This window comes from Eurypyga helias, unplaced genomic scaffold, assembly GCF_000690775.1.
Source record: "Eurypyga helias isolate BGI_N326 unplaced genomic scaffold, ASM69077v1 scaffold3427, whole genome shotgun sequence".
NCBI classification, from domain to species: domain Eukaryota; kingdom Metazoa; phylum Chordata; class Aves; order Eurypygiformes; family Eurypygidae; genus Eurypyga; species Eurypyga helias.
The window spans coordinates 50230-64886 of record NW_010259608.1 but is presented as its reverse complement, the minus strand read 5'-3'; the positions used below and the strand labels follow the sequence as shown (position 1 = coordinate 64886).

The 14657-nt window shown below is 41.7% G+C and overlaps 1 protein-coding gene across 1 annotated transcript in view; it reads left to right on the top strand.

The window, feature by feature from the left end:
- Positions 1 to 1568: 1568 nt before the first annotated feature.
- Positions 1569 to 14657, top strand: part of FAM13A (family with sequence similarity 13, member A) — a gene marked incomplete at its 3' end in the record, with an annotated part of 16651 nt that continues 3562 nt past the window's right edge. The window contains exons 1-4 of the mRNA XM_010154692.1: positions 1569 to 1791; positions 4737 to 4946; positions 6101 to 6107; positions 13170 to 13343. Of these exons, the coding sequence (XP_010152994.1) occupies positions 1569 to 1791; positions 4737 to 4946; positions 6101 to 6107; positions 13170 to 13343 (614 nt within the window). The remainder of the gene's footprint in view (positions 1792 to 4736; positions 4947 to 6100; positions 6108 to 13169; positions 13344 to 14657) is intronic.

The following is a 14657-nucleotide window of genomic DNA, read 5'->3' as shown; positions in this document are numbered from 1 at the left end:
GTGCCGCTGCCCTCCGCCGGGCTCCCTTACGGGGCGGGGAGGGTGGGGGGGAGAGGCCGGCCTGGGCCTGGCGCCTTTTCGTCCCGAGCGCTCTCTTTCTCCCCTTTCGGCAGCTGCTGCTCCTTTGGGAAAAGTGGAGATGAATAAAGGCGATTCCAGGCTTTTTTCTTCTCTCTCTCTCTCTCTTTTTTTTTTTTTAATCAGTGTTAAGCAAAGTTGCTAGTGAGCAACTGCGCTGCATCGTGCTCAGCGTTAAGGTTGGATGAGCTGGAAAAGCGCGTTCCTGTGGCATATAAGTAGCTTTCCTCAACTCCAGTCGTGTTCTCTGGGCGGCACATCGTGGCGGTACCGTGCGGAGATGATTAAGTTGCTTTTTCCAGCCTTGGTATTCAGTAACAGTTGCATTAATATTTGGGCAACTTTTCCCTGTGTAAAACCAGATCTTCCATCTCTAAGATCCTATGACTTTGAACTCTTTGTTTCGGAGCTGGTTTGAAGGGCTGCTTTCATTTTGAGTTTGGTTAGATGTATATTTTGGGTAACTCTGCATAACTATTTATTCCTAGTTAGCGCATCCTTTCCAGATCCTGAAACAAGCTCAAAAATTGCCTCTTCCGTTCCTGTGGACTTGGGAAATGTCTCTTGGTTCTCTTGCAGATTTAAATCTTGTTTCCCCAAGTAAATCCAGCTCCATGACTCACGTTTTCGAATGCTGAAACGGAAACAGGCTGGAAACCTGTAACTGAGTAAGATAGTGAAGCTAATTGGAGGCTGTAATTGGAAAAGCTCTCTAAGCATCACAGCTGCTCAGAAACTGCTCAAAGGATTTTTGCTGTCTTCTGAATTTAACACAGGCTATATGATTTTTTGCCTTGGCATGTGTCTACCTAGAGTGAAAAATCATATATTATTCACTTAATAGTGGATGGGAACATCTCTTTTTAAAAGATGTGATATTTTAATGTCAGTCAAATTTTAGTTCAAACACTGATACGTGTACCATTTATCATTAATATTTATAAGGTCACAAACCTGAGAAATTAAATTTCAGACTTACTAGATACTAAGCATAACATAAAACCTTTCATAATGATCTATCTCACCTGACAGTGGCCAAAATGAATCCCTAGGGAACACCATCTGTTAGAAGGGTGCATTGAACCTTTCCCAGAGTATCTTCCATACTCTGACAGGCATCCTGGGGACAACCTGAACCAATGGTGTGGGGTATTGGGATTTTTCATGTCTGTGTTTGTCCAGTTGTTTTTGTAACCCATCTGAACAGGGTGAGTTACCAAAGCAGTCTCCTGCCAGTCCCCATTATTTGTTACTCTAGTAACAATCTTACAAAATGAGTCTTTCTCCCTGATCTTAACTACAGACCAGACACTCTTTTCCTGTTAGTTACTCCTCTATTTTTTTCCCTGTTAATTTTTATTTTCCTATTTCACCATAGATTTTCCTGTGGATTAAAATTAAGACTAAAACCTTATTCTGGAGCATAAAAAATTATTTTGATGTATATGTTCACGTTGTAACTGTGCAACCTGCTGCAGCAAATGTGACTGATGTTGCTTCTCCACCCCTTCTGCTCCCTTAAGCAAAGCCAGTCGGCTGTGAGATTGAAGGAGGACATGAAAAAGGTAGCCTCTCTTCCACTGAACAAGCAGAGGGGCTTGAGCTCTCCAAAGGTGTTTGGTGTGAGTCTTCTGGAGCTCCAGGAGCAGGGGCTGAGCAAGAACGGCATCCCAATAGTTGTGTGGAATATAGTAGAGTACCTCACCCAGCATGGTAAGCTGCTTAATGGAGTCACTTTTGCTTTTTAGCACTCTGCAAGAACGGCATCCCAATAGTTGTGTGGAATATAGTAGAGTACCTCACCCAGCATGGTAAGCTTAATGGAGTCACTTTTGCTTTGTAGCACTCTATGTAAGACTCTTCAAAGGGAGTGATCTATCCTGTTTTTTGTGGTACACGGGCTGAATAAGGTTGAGGCACTAACCACCTGCAAAGAATATTACTGTATGTGTTTGTTTGGTTTTTTTTCTGCCTTAATGCTGAAGTTGCTTTTTAGTAGGTTGTTTATAAAGGTAAACTATGGTGTTATGAAGCAGCACACTCTCGTAATAAGTTGTTCAGTTTATAAATGGAATGTATTCCATTTGTGAAGGTTTGTGTCATTTCCTAGTTGCAAAAGGTCTTTAACACTTTCTGACATTGAGAAGAATAAAAATCTATATAGAGATATTTACAGGCACGCAAACCCCATCAGAGTATATTACTGAAGAGGAATGCATGTTCTTACAGGTTTTCAGATAGATTCTAGTTATTATTAATACCCTCACGGAAGTAGGTGTCCAATTCTTAGCTTCTCTTTGCCATCATTTAACGGGACTTCAGTTCCTGTTGTTGAAATACATGTATTTGCAGAAATCTAGAGCATTGGTGCACAGATGGCATCCTATGGCCGTTGTGCAGCAATGGAAAAGATTTTACAGATGTAATTTCATCTTGTAAGAAGCTACATCTTGTTTCACTCTAAGGGTTTTCTTTTAGCTACTCAGTAATGATAATCCAATTGGAGAGCCTTAAATTCCATGCCTGTATCTTAACAAACCCTTAGAAGCTGATAGATGCAAACATGGCTTGAAAGTTAGCTTGGATTAAGGTACATTGCAAATTTAAAACATGATCCTACATTTATACAGCAGCATCTTGCTTGATCTCCTTCAACTTGCCTTAAATGTCTGCTAGAACACTGAAAGAGCAAGGATGGAAAAAGTTTTTGGATCATTTAGGTTTAAGCAAAACCAGAAGCAGACAAAACTTCTTGACTGCAAGCTGTGGGCTGTGCTCTGTGTTCCATATAAAGATCTGAATCCCACATGATTTTTTTCCCTAAGACGAACTAAACAAGCAAAGTCCTCTACTCTGTAGCAAGATTAGCTAGGCTTCTGAACACCAAGGTGATCATCTAGCCCCGATAAAGATACAATCCATTCCCGTTCTTAAAAGTGCACACAAGATCTCAAAGATGCCCGCTAACATGGGAAATTCTTGAAATGGATGTCCTGTGCTTGCCTAAGGTTTGTTTTGTGAATTAATGGTAAAGTTAACTGTGAAAACACTTAAGAGGCCCAGGTATGAATCCAGACTATTTGGAGGCAGTATTTTGTGAATCTTGGTTATATTGTCTTATAAGTCCTATTCCACAAAGGTGTTGTAAGAGGCATTATGGGGCTTTTTAAAGCTGGACCATTTCAGAGTCTCTCCTCTAGCTCATGAGGAACTGAGTACCCGTTTGAAAAAGCTGAGCGGACTGTTGGGCAGCCACATGCTTGCACGAAGTTTCCATTAAGCTGCCTATTTTCAAATTTATAGATGAAGCCAAGTTTTCCTGTACTGAATTTAGTCGTATCTGATTACTGTTACCAGTATGTTCCAGCCTCTCTTTATTTCCATAAAAGACTGATGAGGAGCAAAGGAAGGTTGATCTGTGTGGGGGCTGTCCTTTGCTCAGGGCTGCAGAAATGAAAATCATTGAGCTGTGGTGTTTGCTGCTGCCCCAAGATGGCAGTAACAGCATGCCACATCCGAATGTGTTTTGTCGTGAAACCAGGAATGCAGGATTTGTAAGCGGTGTCTTATATTAGTCAAGTAAAACACTTGAGTGCTAGTCCACGTTTTTTTCCCTAGTAGATCCGTTTGTCTCCTGGTCCAATAAACGAGATTATTTCTCCCTACAAACTCAGCTCCATCAGTATTGCTTTCTTGGACTGGGAGCATTCTATCAGGCTGCTGTTTAGCGATGGCTACTCTGAACTGATGAAAACCATACATGTTTTGATCCTTTCATTGTTATGCTTCTGAAGAAGAATAAGCAGGTCTATAGACACAGTATTAGAAAAGGCAGAACTTCTGTGGTGAAAGTGTTCTAGAGAAGAATTAATTTATTGAGTTCAGCTTTAGGCACTTAACTGAAGGTTTTGAATCTCAGCATATTCCTAGAAAGTGGTTTGATGCAGTATGATTCATCTGTCTTCCTCCATGGAAACTCTTTTCTGCATCTCCTTCACTGGGTGCAGGGTGTCTGGCCTGAAGTGATAGATACCTTTGCTTTGTCATTGTGAAATACTGTGGGCTTCGTGCTCTCCGAAATACACGTTTGCTCACTGAAATTTTCTGCTGCTGTAAAGTTGCAGTGCTCATTATGGTGTTACTGCTGCAATCAGCAGGTATTCAAATGGTTTTGCTTCATGATGGTCACAGTTAAGAAGCTGTTAGCCTAAAATATGAAGCTGGAAGTAGTCATGTGTGTAAATTTGGCAGTCCTGAACAAAGTAACAGCCTACTGCAAAAACCAAACAACAGAACTGTTTTGTAGAATCTGGATCCTTTTCTGTGGAAATGCACCACTGAAAAATGATTCTGTCTCAACAGACTTCTGCATGGTGTGAGTTTACAGCAATGCCACTGAGTTTCTTGGGTTCTCAAAGAGTATCCCAGGGCTCCAGATCCGGTCACTAGTGTTTGTTGATTGTCATAATCCAATTACTTGACTAGAGGAGGTTTCTGGGGGGAAATATTGTTGTGGCGGCTTTTTAAATGCAGTTGTATTAATTAATTGCCCTCCATTGTATTGCTATGAGTGCATCATTCACACTGGAATATCTGTTTCATTGTATCACTGGGATGTCTTAGTTCAGATCAATCTCATGTGAAATATATAATTACAGGTATGACGCAGGAAGGCCTCTTCCGGGTAAACGGCAGCATGAAAATGGTAGAACAGTTGCGTATGCAATACGAGCGTGGAGAAGAGGTGGAACTTGTTAAAGATGGTGATGTGTATGCAGCAGCCAGTCTGCTGAAATTGTTTTTGAGAGAGTTGCCAGATGGGATTATCACCTCTGCCTTACATCCCAGGTTCATTCAGCTTTACCAGGGTAAGTGAGAGGTAAAATCTCCATCCTTCCGTGCACTTTCTTTCTGGATAACTGGTTATGCAGTGAGCATAACCAACACTGTTCTTCAGTTTACCTACTTCGCTCTGCATTTCCCTTGACTTTAGCTCTCACCTGCTCCCAGAGTACTCACAGATGTGCAATTCTGTTGCAAAAGATAGAAAACAGTTTCTTAGGTGTTTGGTAAAGTCTTGACTATTTATAGTTTTCCAATCCACTTCTATCTGCTGAATATAATGGGAAATGATCAGCTGGTTTCACTGTGCAGGCTTGTAGACAATAGCTGCAGACTCCGTAGGACACAGATTTGCTTCTGTTTTGCTAGGATGATTTCTGGCAAGTTCATTCTAATGGACTCTGAAAATGTATAACAACTTCATCTGCTAATCAAATGGAATATCCACTGGGCCCACAGCATACATTGTCTAAATTTCTACTTAGTAAGGAATGTAATTGCCCATCAAAAAATGAGCCATTTTGCAAGTAACAACAGACTTTACCTTTTATTCCCTGTTACAGCGCACAACCTGGAAGACTTCTCTTTTCTTTCTTTCCTGCTGTCCCCCCTCTCCCCTCTTTGAGTCATGAATCAACCATAAGAAAGGGCATCACTTCTAGTTTAGAAAGTTGAAACTTGCACAACTTCATGTCAGATGATTTCTCAGTCTAATTAATCTGCATCAGACAGTCTGTGTTGTTATGTGGAATAGGTGGTGGTTGGCCCTGTTCCTCGACCGTGTGGGCCAGTGGCAGTTCTTTTCTCTTGCTGCAGGCAGTTGATGCCTCTTTGTATTGTCTTCTTAGGAAGCTGCAAAATGAGTGAGTCTGAATACTGAATCTCTAGTAAAACTAGAGATGTACGCTTTACAGAAAAATGTGGTGCATGCTGCAGAGGAGCAACATGCACTCTGACATGCATCCTTCGTGGAAGATGGTACAAAATTCTCACACTCTTGTCCCAAGGTCTGTCTTCAGCTTTTCTTTCCTGCAGTGGAGGTGAGCTTAGCCATTGCCTGGAGGAGGGAGAACACCATCATGTCTTTTCTTTCCTGTTTGGGGATATACAGACAGTTCAGGGTACACAAGGGAAGAGCTCTGTGCCTTCCCTTAAGTGCAGGCACTTCAGCTCTAACCAGGCTGTATGTGGGCTGTGTAAAATACCTTCTCATATAGCAAAGTTGTCTGGGGCCCAAGGATAGGGTTCAGGAAGTGTTGTGTGGGAAGGTGCCGTTGTTCTAGAAAGTCCCTTTTTTCTGGTCATAGCTGTGCTTTCTTTTGGGTCTTCTAGATTTCACCAAGTCTGACTCATGAGCTGTATTTAATTATGTTCTTTCTCACAAATCACCGTTTCAGTGGAAATCTTGTTTAAATCACACCATCCCTGTCCCCACAAAGGTCATGTTGGTGTATTGCACCAGGAACTATTGATGTACTTTGTGAACAGTGCTGTTTGTGGAAAGTTTCATTCATTCCCTCTTCCCACAGGAAATGCAGAATCACCGCCGTACTTTCTATGGAAATGAGATAGGTACCCTTTTTCTTAGCAGGTTTACCCACCAAGCTTGCTTGTTTCAAAAAAAAGTTACTGGTGTAACTCATGAACCCAGTTCTTCACAAGTCAGTTAACTGTGACATGTCTGCATAACTAAGTTTGCCTGTATTGCACAACAAGCTCTAGTTATAGTCCCATTATAATTTTGATTAGAAGAATTAAGAAGTTATTTGAAATAGCCAGATTGGCTGTTATGGTAAGAGGAAGGCTTTCGTAAAGTTTGAAGCAAACTGAGGTTTTTTTCATGCCATAGCAAATACAGCATAAATGAGTTGCTACGGAAGGCACTGGTGACTTTCACCAGGTTCAGATTATCTTAAGTGGTAGACGGGCTGATGTTTACAGTTAAATGATCAACCAGCTATGCAGGATTGGAGGAGTTAACTATTCACTTATGTACAAGGGTACTCATTGCAAAATGGTACCAAGAGGATGCGTGCATGGGTGTTCTTTTTGTGAACTATGAAGAAAGGAGGTCAAGCTCTTTCTGAGCCAACAGGTTATTATAAAATAACTTTGAATCTGGAGCCACTTCTACAGTGAAGGCAATTACAAGCTCTGTTACAGTAAGCTTTGCATGGGAAATGGTTTTTTGGGTTTGTGTTAGAGTTCCTCTGGAATATTTTCAGGGATTGATATCAGCGTTTTTCTAAGCCAGCTGAGATCTTGGCCTGACTATAACACACAGTTACTTTACTTCCTATAAAAATTGTTTGGGAGTGATTCCTCTAGTTAAAAATAGCTGTACTGAAAATTACAAATTTTACCTGTAGCTGTAACTATTTTTAATTCTGGGTATAGGCTTTGTTACCAAAGCAATGAGTAAATAATCTGCCCTTTTATGAAAAAGAGAGAACCTGACCCGTCGGCAGGTCAGGAAGTCCGCCCAGCTGGTTTGGCATGCAGTCTGCAGCCTGTGCAATGTCGTGTGAAAATGGAGCTCTCTGCATGCTGCTCCCAAATCCTGACGCGTTGCTGTTTATATAAATATTCAGTGCAATGCCAAGACTGTTCAGTTCTAGAAAACATCACGTAGCATATCCTAAAGGCTGTTTGTTGTGTCCTGAGGTTCTCTCTCTGCCCTTGGAGAAGGGCAGCGGTAGTGGGAGCTGAGAAGGGCCTCCCTCCGAAAATGATGTTGATCAGAGATGTGTGTGGCAAGTGCAGGCCAGGGACACACTGATAGTGATCTTTGTGTTGGCCAGTCTCCTCAGAGCGCCTGAGAAATATGAAGGCTGCTTCCTTGCAGGGAGTCATGGGGTAAAATATGTCTATCAAAATCTCTTTTATAACTGAGGCTTCACTGCAGAGCAGAGCTGTGCCTGTCCGTGCAAAACAGGCAGGCCATGCTTACAGAGCAGTGAAAGTTTTTCAGAAACCTCAGCTGGAAGAAATCAGCAGCTCCCATACAGCAGTCCCTGCTTGAGCTTGTTTATTCCTTCTGGCTTTTCATTCCTTATCTTTTATATCAGGATCACTGACTCTTAAGATATTTGTCCGTGCTAGGAACTGTATGCACAGCTGTTACACCCTTTCACAGGTCACTTGCTTTTAGCAAGACAGGTTGCTATTGTGCTTTTAATTTTTAGCACACACAGCTTTTCCCTTGTGTGAATTTCTTTGCTGTTGTCATTGCATTCCCCCCTCCAGTGAGGGTACAGCGATATGTGGGCTTCTGTCTTCCTTTGGTACACAGGCTAATTAAGTTGAGTGCTGTTTGATCACTCTGGCTTCTTGACGTTGCTCTATCCTAGAGAATTTGTATTTTTCAGTGGGCAGCAGCTAGATACAAGTCATACCTCACATACCTCCTGCTCACAACCTGACACGGCTGGCAAGGTTAGGTCTGATGCCCACCAAGTTTTCAAGGAGAGGACTGGGAGGTGGTGGAAGGGAAGGAGCAGCTCCCTTCTGATCAACAGGTCAGTTTAGGGAGCGCTTAGTAGCCAGCAGCTATTTGAGTTACATGAACAAGCAGAACCGAAAATATAGGTTGTGTTGGGGAATTTTTAGAGGTCAAATTTCAACGTGAACAGTGACTGTGAAAATGAATAAATGAGTGTGAAAATGCATAGATGAGAAATGACCCTTTAACCACAGTAACTGCAGCAGTGCAGCGAATCAGATTCACCAGACTCTTTTGACGTGATTTTAATCTTTTCCTTTGGCTTTTATTGTCATTTTGGTGTTACCAAGACTAGTTCCAAACTGGAGAAATAACTGCTGTCTTCCACATGCAGATGTTTGTTATGCAGTAAGAACTCTTGGAACTGGATTTCTTATGCAGATGATGACACTCAGCAGAACGGAAAAGAAGTTGAGAGTGCTCTGATCCCAATATGTCGAAATGAAGCATAAATACAGCTCTGCAGTGTGCTCTGCATAATGATGCAGAGTGGGGGGTGTCAAGTTAGATTGTGCTGACAACCTTCTTATGATGAGGACTTCCAGCATGTCTGCTACTGATGGTAACAAGGCATGATTATTTTTTGCCTTCTCTGGGGCAGGATCGTGTCTGATGCAGACTGATTCTTGGCGGAGAGAGGCTGGAGTACTACTTCCCATAGATTGTGGAGGTGGAAAGAAATGCTGTGATTCCTCCAGTAGCCCGGTAGGCTCAATGGTACCGCAGTGTACAACCTGCTGCCAATGTGCCGGAGATTAGGGCACGTTGATATCTACAGACAGATGCAAGCTTTTCTGTCCGCTCTCCAAGCTGGTGGTATGCGAGGCAGCTGAAAGCTATGCAGACATGGCAGCCTGACACTGAGCCTTGGGCTCCCTTCCTCACCTCGCAGAAGAGATAATTGGCTAGGGCATGGCACTGTGCTGCTATGGTTTCAGTGCTTCCAGGCTGGAGTTGTTTGGGACATGATGAAAACATACCTGTCTGCATCCATACCTTCAGTGATGTTTGAAAGAGTAGCATGAAGAGGAATTAGGGAATTAGATCATGTCTATAGCATGTCAAAGAAACTCAATATGTTCTGAAATAGGATGAACCATTGGAAAATATGTCCCTCTTGTTGTGATCTGTGGGTGTATACTGAAATTAAATAAGACTGAAAACACCCTTGTAAATGTGTCTGTACCTCCTACACTGTTGAGGCTCCTGTTTCTAGTTAATTAACATTTTTAGAGAGACTGCCTGTCCTTTTCAGTTGTCTCCTTGGTTTGTCCCTCAGTACTAAGTGCCTAGCTCAGTTCTGAGGTGCCACACTGCCCTTTCTGCTTTCCTTGACTCTCTGCCTGTGTCACACTGTGTCCTCCAGCTGCTGAGCCTAGAAGTGGCCTGAGGCTGCTGGTTTTGTTCGCTTCCTCAGACCAGAAAGCACTATCTCATCCCTGGTTTCAAGTCCTGCCTGGCTCTCATCTAGCTAGGCTTCTCTTGCAGACCTCTGCTGGGGTGCTGTCAGCTTCACATGGCTTCTGGCAGGCTCCCAAAATAAAGAAGTGAATGCCTTTGACTCTGCCTTGAGTGCACCTTCCCCTTAGCCTTCATTCTTCTTTTACTCCTTTCTCCTCTACTGTATTGGGTAAAATTTTCAAAAGAGCTTCATGTACTGTGCTTGAAAATCACAAGTGTGTTGGTAGCTGGGCATATCTGGAAATACATCTTGAATATAGGTTTCTGAGTTGCCTTTGGGAATCTGGCATTCTGCTGTTTCCATTGTCGACAAGCTCATTTGTCTTCTCTTGGGATGCTTCAGGGACCGAAGCATATGCTTAGCTTCGTGCCACCCTCTTCAGTCTGACTGAATAAGAAAGACTACACTTGGTAGTCTTGACTTCCACAGGACAGCTTGTGCTTCACAGAATGGGGCATCTACATAGGCTTAGGGCTTTGCTACACATGATTCCTGTCTCCGTGGAAGCATGAACAGCTCTGGTGCACTAACGTGTCTCGGGTGGTCAGTACCAGCTGAGTAAACCTTAGTGATTGATTTTGAAGCAGACTGAAAAATTGTCTAGCAGGTGGACAAAAGGAGGAGGAATACTCCAAGCAGTTGGTTGTTGTGACTCAAGACTTTTTGCTCTCTAAGTTGATAAGATACTTAATTTGAAGTAATGGTCATGGACAGCAGAGGTCCTGGAAAATGTACAAAGTGCCTGGAATGCTGTTTATGTGTGTCACTTCTTAAACTGACCACAAATTGTAATAGTTATTTTTAAAGGTAAAGCTGAAATCCATTTAAAAAAAAAAAGTGCCAGCAACAAGAGAATTAACAAATGAGTTTTGATTTTTGAATTGTCTTGGGAGAAAGGTTTGAGTTCTTTCCCTTGGTTTTTCACAGGAAAACGAGGAGAGAGGAAACCTGTATTTTCTTTCTCCGATTTCACAAGGACGAGGAATTTCGTGGCTCAGTAAATGGGGTTTGTTGCCTCATGTTGTTCAGTGTCTCTGTGTCCTTCAATTAGGGTAATTTCTCAAGATCTTGCAGTCTGATATCTGTCTCTGTTTCGAAAGTACAGAAATGAACAAAGGTTTGGCTGTGCCCAGTGATAAGCATCTCTGATGTTGATCTGCACTGCATAATATCTCACGGTTAATGAATAGGGACATCCTACCCACCGAATACAACTGGTGCCATGAGGCCAGTAGCTTTGTTTGTTGTCAGAGTGCAAACCTGTGTTCAGAATATTTTGTGGCAGTTATTAGCATCTTTCTAGTTTGGAAGGGACAGAAAATCTTTCTGTAAATGAAAAAGTACCTGTCAGTCTAAAGCCCCAGTGGGAGGCTCAGTGAGGCAATTGGTTCTCAAGGGCATTCCCTAATTAGGTGATGGGATGATGGTGGTGGAAGAGGTGCGTTTTTTCTGATAGGTGGCTCTGGCTTTCCTTATCATAACTCCAAGCAATTGTGCTGGTTGTTTTGTTGTCTGAAGAGAAGTGTGTTAGGAGGTGAATGTTAATGTTCTGGCTATGTGGAAATATGTTTTGTTTTTCTTTAAGCTTCATGAGAAGACAATTAGTAATCAAGTCAGAGACTGTCCAGTCCACTTCGATCAGTGCAAACACAAATCCGATTAAATTCCTTATTGTTACTCTGTTTAATACAGCCTTCAGAAGCATCCTGAAATTTTGCTGCAGAAATAAAAATAATAAATCAGATTTCTTACTGTTACCAAGCAGATTCATAGTAGCAGTCATGATCGCTTTTATTCTGTATAGCTCTAAAATATTTTTTAAAAAATACTTGCGATAAATAAGCAAATAAGTTTTTTGCGCATCTGCTTCATGCATATTTGATGTTAGACTTTTCTGAAGGAGCTCATTTGTTAGCTGTAGAAGAAAAGCATATAATTAATCAGTTGGTTGAAAGGTTTGGTTCTGTAATTTGACTGACATTTTAGACTTTGGCCTGCTGTCATGAAAGGATTCATACTAAGTCTGTGGTACCAAAACAGACAAAATTGAATTCTCCATGGGTATAAAACTTAAAACGGCTTCTCTCACCATGCATTGTGCATGTCATTTAAGGCAGGAGACCTAAGCTTGGAAGCAGATGAAATCCTGCAAGTTCAACTGTATGAAATGGCAAGTACATACATACAAAACTGACTTGTTTGCCAAACTATATGTGGGATAAATCCTGTTTATTGGCTACAAAAATGTCTGATTGGAAAATAGAAATCACACTGCAACTTAATGGTTGAGTTATCAGGAGTCGCTTTCAGATGTTTTTATACAGACTGCTATACTTACGTAGAAGCTGTATGTGAGGCCAAACTTGTGTTTGCTGCCTGGGTCTGTTTAAACACAATACCTGTGAAGTTCATGCAATTTTTGCTTAAAAAAAAAAAAAAAGCCCACAACATAAATTACCCAAAAACAAACAAACCAAAAACCAAAACAAAACCCACATGAAAGAAAATTGACCTTATTCATACTTGGACATTAACTGGCTTAGTATGGGAAACTTTTATCCATACTTAAATTCTAGAAGATTGTACAGTGTAACAAGGTTGTTCTCTAACATTAGGCCAAGTTTTGGCTCGTTATGGAGTATAACAGTGCCCTTAACAGCCTTTTTTCTGTAAGCAGAACTCCTCATCTAAGACCAAGTTTGAAGTTGACAGTCTGACAAAAGATACAAAATTGAGCTTGTCATAAAATGTACCCACAGAAAGTACTGTAGTACAGTTATTCTAACAACATACTACTGTTGTAGCAACACCTACGTTTTGGGAGCCTTCTTGTTTTACTGTTTTTGCTTGCTTCTTTCTGAATGTTTTCATGGGAGAGGAAACTAAAACAGAGTATGAGATTGAGTTTAGGAAGCAGAAGTAACATCCAGAAGATGCATAGAAGCAGGGCATGTGGTAGAGCTAAAGTTAAAGCAGATACAGCTACGTACCAGATGGGAATAAACATGCTCCAATGTCGTTAGCTCTGAGGACTGCTGATTCTGCTGAGGAAAACAGTTGCAGTGTAAAAGTGAGCATTAAAACAGTGCCAGTGGTGGCCAAGGTGAACCTCAGGAAAAAGGTGTAGAGGAAAATTGAGGGATTTGGAGGACTATGTCTCTGAATAGAAATAAGACTAAATTTTAGATCCCCCTGCTTGCTCACCCATGTAAGTAAATTGGCAGAAATGTAAAAAACCATATATATACATATGTTTTTTCTCCTCTTGTTTTTCCTAGATACTAGAAACGACATGCAGAAGGAAAGTGACTTGAAAGAACTCCTTAGAGAACTGCCTGATGCTCATTACTGCCTGCTGAAGTATCTGTGCCAGTTCCTGATAAAGGTTGCTGAACATCATGTAGAGAACAGGATGAACCTTGGCAATCTTGCCACTGTATTTGGACCAAACTGCTTTCAGTAAGTTGGGGTTTTCACTTTTCCCCATATGTTGACGGAGACTGTAATGGAGCAGATGGCCAGAAACGTAGCTCAGAACCCTGATTTGTCTGGGTGATCAAACAGAGGCAGTGACTGGGGCTTTGTGATAAATTTTAGTGCTAAAACTATTGTTTGAGCTGAATGGGAGTTGGTTTGCTCTCCTGTCTCCTCTTGATACTTTGCTAAACATTTGTTTTCTATTGCTGTGTCGACAGCAGAGCAGGAGTGTAGCAATAAAAGGCATTCTGACAGTGGTAAGTGCAAGAAGACGTGCTCGTAAACCTTTCTTCCTTTGCCATCAGATAATATGGATGCTTCTCTGCAGAAGGCTTTGAGAAAGGATACCTGGAGGAAAAGGAATCCTATGCAGCACCCAGGTGCTGTGTAATTTCTGGAGATGGATACTGCACACTCTGTGCAGATTTGACCTTGTGATCTGGTCCCTACCCATGATTCTGGGCTTTTTATCCTTCTAGTATATTCAGAAACTGGCTTCCACTGGCCTCTTGAGATTTCTTACCGGACTCGCTGGTTTTGCTAGCTTCTTTCACTGGATGCAGTTCTTTGGTGCTTGTGGTGAAGACAACGTGGTGTACATGCTAGTGGAGCTTGCAGCAGCAGCCAGAAGAGTTATTTCCAGGTTCAGGAACACACTTGAGTGAGAATGTTTCTGTTGAGTCGCAGCTGTGATGCAGTGTGCCGTTAGCATCTTCACCCCGGTCTCATCTGTAATACACACGCTGGCTGGCATCCAGGAGCTAAGGCATGGGAGACACCAGGGGAGTTCAGTTCAGCCATCAGTCTTGAAAGATGCATGGTATCAACAAAAAGACAAGTGAGTTCCTTGTAGCAAATGTCAGATTTGTATTGATACTTTTAAAAATTTTGCTCTGGAATAATACTAAGTTGCCTAATCAGACTTAGGTTAAGTTAATTGCCTAATGAGACACTCTCTCTAGGCTTCCTCTGTAGCCAGTGGATAAAAGGAGACTTCTTTAAATAGAGAAAACAGAAATTAATTTCTTTCTAATGCATTGAGCCACTTGCACATACCTAGGCTAGATGCTGCCTGCTCTGTTTTTAAAGGAGCATATCTTTTCCCATTGATTAGGGAGAGAACAGAGAGATGAGACATTGAAACCAAAGCTTGTCCTTGTGACTACTGCATGGTCTTAAGATTTTGCTTGTGGATGATGAAGGTGAATATGTCATGATTAAAGCATTTGCTGTGTTAGTACAAGAAGATAAAGCATATTTTGAAAAGAATTGTCTTCCGCTCCAGAAAAAAGAAAA